A 2,648-nucleotide genomic window follows, 5' to 3' on the forward strand; every position below is an offset into this window, starting at 1 on the left:
CAAGACTAACTCACGTTTTAGTGCATAACCCTACGGGGACCTGGCGGGCCGCAGTGTCTGTATTCCTCGGCCGGGGTGGGGCGGGGGGTCCTGTCCTCATCCGTGCACCGGCCCCGCTCCTGGCCCGGCACCGGGCGGCCGCGGGGCGCAGCCGAGACCGGCGATAGCAGCCTCGCAAGGGGAGACCTCGGGGCTGGCGAGGTGCTGAACTGGCCGGGCAGCGGGGACCGTACGGGAAGTGCAAAAAATAAAATGTGGATCTCAATAATCAGTACAGAGTAAAAATTTAAAAACAAAACAAAAAACCAAAAGGTTTGTAGGCCTTGTTGTTGGGAACAAGTCAAGCAAAATGACCGGCTGCTTTGTAGGAAGGAAGGAGAGGAATTACCGGGGCGAAGACCCCGGTGGAAGGGGAGCGAGAGGGGCCGGGAGCTGCGGGCAGCGCCGGGCTTCCCGGGGCCGTACCCGCCTGGCCCCCACCGAGCGCAGCCGTCGCACGAAATGCTGAAGACCTCTCCGTTGGAAATGGCCGCCACGTTAGTGAACACCGCCGGGATGCTACAGTGAACCGTCCTCATCCTCCCGCAGCCTGAAATGTCCCGAGACCGGCTCGCAGGCGCGGCCGAAGCCCCTCCACCCCCGGCCCCGGGGTCTCGCCGGTGGCCGCGGTCCGCGGAGGGGAGCAGGCGGGGGGCGGGGGCGGCTCTACCAGGCTCGGATCCCGTGCAACGTGGAGATCCCCGCGTTCGCCTGCGGGATGGGCGTCTGCACCGAATTCAAGTCCCCTACGCTGAAGTTCATGAAGTTGTTGCCCGCCGCCGAGGGCTGCATGGACTGCATGGACGGGTAGTTGCAGTTGTAGTTGGCGTTGCAGGCGGGGCTGTTGTAGTTGGTGTACGCGGGGTAGGCGTTGTAGCTGTAGGGGTTAATGCTGACATTGTACGGCGAACTGTAGGGAGAAGACTCCCCCAGGCAAGGCTTCCCATCGCGCACCAGCACCGGCACCGCTATCCGCCGGGGGGGAGGGATGCCCACCATTTCGAGGGTCTGATCCTGTCTCTGCCTTTTGCATTTATACCTTCGGTTCTGGAACCAAATTTTCACCTGGGTGGAGGTGAGCTTTAGGACGTTCGCTAGATGGTCTCTCTCGGGAGCCGAGAGGTATTTCTGCTGCTTGAACCTTCTCTCCAGTTCGTAGACTTGGGCTTGAGAAAAGAGGACGCGAGGTTTCCTCCTTTTCCTCTGTCTGGGGCGCTCGGGATCTTCCAGGTCTCTTTTCTCCTGCTCCAGGCTCTTGTGCAGGGAACACAGTTCTGCAGCAAAATAAACGGGCAAGGGAAAAACAGGGAGGAAAAAAAATGTGCGAAAAAAAATGTGCTAAGAAAAATATAAAGCAATGTTCTATAAACCGCGAGCCCCGGCGCTTCCCCGGCCCCGCAGGCCGCCGCGGAGACCCGCTGCTTCGGGCAGCAAGACCGGCCCTGCCCCGCTCTTTAAACACCTCTAGCCTTTTTCCGCCGGTCTTTTGTTTGTTTGTTTGTTGGGATTTGTTTTGTTTTGGTTTTTTGTTTGTTTGTTTGAAAACAAGGATGCTCAGTGCACTGATTTGAGTCGCGACGCCTGTGCCACAGCCTGGATTTACCGCAAGCAGCCTTTGTACCGAATCCCACCCCGATCCCGCGGGCGTACACTTAGCCGAACGATTTGGATATTAGTTTTGTCGCCTCGTTTCTGGCCAAACTCGAGGCCTCGCGTATCGTCCTGAAGCTTTGCCCGTCCCGTTGGGCAACCGGCGCGGCCGCGGCGCCGCTCGGGGGGAGCCGCGGGGGTCTCCCGGGCCGGGCTCAGCGGGACGCTCCCCGCGGTGGGTCCGTCCCACTCCTACACCGCGGGGCCTGGGAGGGGATGAAGATGTTTCCCTTCCCCGAGGCCGGGCGCCGTGCCTCCCGCAGTGCCCCCTCTTCCCCCGGAGCAGCCCAAGCCGCCCTCGGTCGAGCGCCCGGGCTGGGGGTCGCCTTCCCCCCGCCCTCCACTTTCCTCAGCTCGGAGGCCACCGGCGAGCCCCGGCCGGCAGCACCGTTACCCGGGGGCTTTACCTTTCTTGTCCGCCTTGGCGTCCTTGGCCGAATCCATTTCCACGTAGCTTTTAACGTAGTAGGAGCCGGGGAAGGCGGCGGCGGGCTTGGCCGGGTGCGGCTCGGGCAGCTCCTCCCGCAGGTCGGGCAGGGCCGGGGGCTCGGCGCTGTACGCCTCCTGCTTGAAGGTGGCCAACATGCAGGAGGGGGAGGACAGCGAGGAGAGCTCCATGGAGGCCAGGCCGCTCTGATGCTGTTCCAGGTTCAAAATATCCTTGACCGAGAAGGGTGTCGTTGTCACAGGGCTAGGAAACATTGCGGAGGAGAGCGGGGCAGCGGCCGGAGCCCAGGGTCATGGAAAAGTAGGTGAGGAGCAGCCAACCTGGAGCAGTGGTGGAGCGTGGGCTCACGGAGGGGGCACATAGCATTCCCGCGAGTGGCCTTGACTTGTGCACTGGAGGCAGGTAGGACCGGACCATAAGGGAAGGGAAGGAGGGACTAGTCAGTTTTTGGGTGACTTTAGCTTTCTATTGGCCAACATTGCAGTGATGGTATGAGAGATGCAAAGTTCCA

The 2,648-nt window shown here is 61.4% G+C and overlaps 1 protein-coding gene across 1 annotated transcript; it reads right to left on the bottom strand.

Annotated features, from left to right (window-relative positions):
* Positions 1-705: 705 nt before the first annotated feature.
* Positions 706-2,391, bottom strand: NKX2-5 (NK2 homeobox 5). Its single transcript, XM_086471131.1, has 2 exons — positions 2,097-2,391; positions 706-1,313 (listed from the first exon to the last, which is right to left on the bottom strand). The coding sequence occupies exons 1-2, from the start codon at positions 2,389-2,391 to the stop codon at positions 706-708; spliced, it is 903 nt and encodes a 300-aa protein (XP_086327257.1).
* Positions 2,392-2,648: the final 257 nt, after the last annotated feature.

Source organism: Leptosomus discolor, chromosome 10 (genome assembly GCF_034619465.1).
Source record: "Leptosomus discolor isolate bLepDis1 chromosome 10, bLepDis1.hap2, whole genome shotgun sequence".
Lineage (NCBI taxonomy): Eukaryota > Metazoa > Chordata > Aves > Leptosomiformes > Leptosomidae > Leptosomus > Leptosomus discolor.

Excerpts from the sequence above, each read along its gene's own strand:
- NKX2-5 (XM_086471131.1), bottom strand. The coding sequence starts at position 2,391 with ATGTTTCCTAGCCCTGTGACAACGACACCCTTCTCGGTCAAGGATATT. Across the intron at positions 1,314-2,096 it reads CGCCAAGGCGGACAAGAAAG|AACTGTGTTCCCTGCACAAG; the intron begins GTAAAGCCCCCG and ends ATTTTGCTGCAG.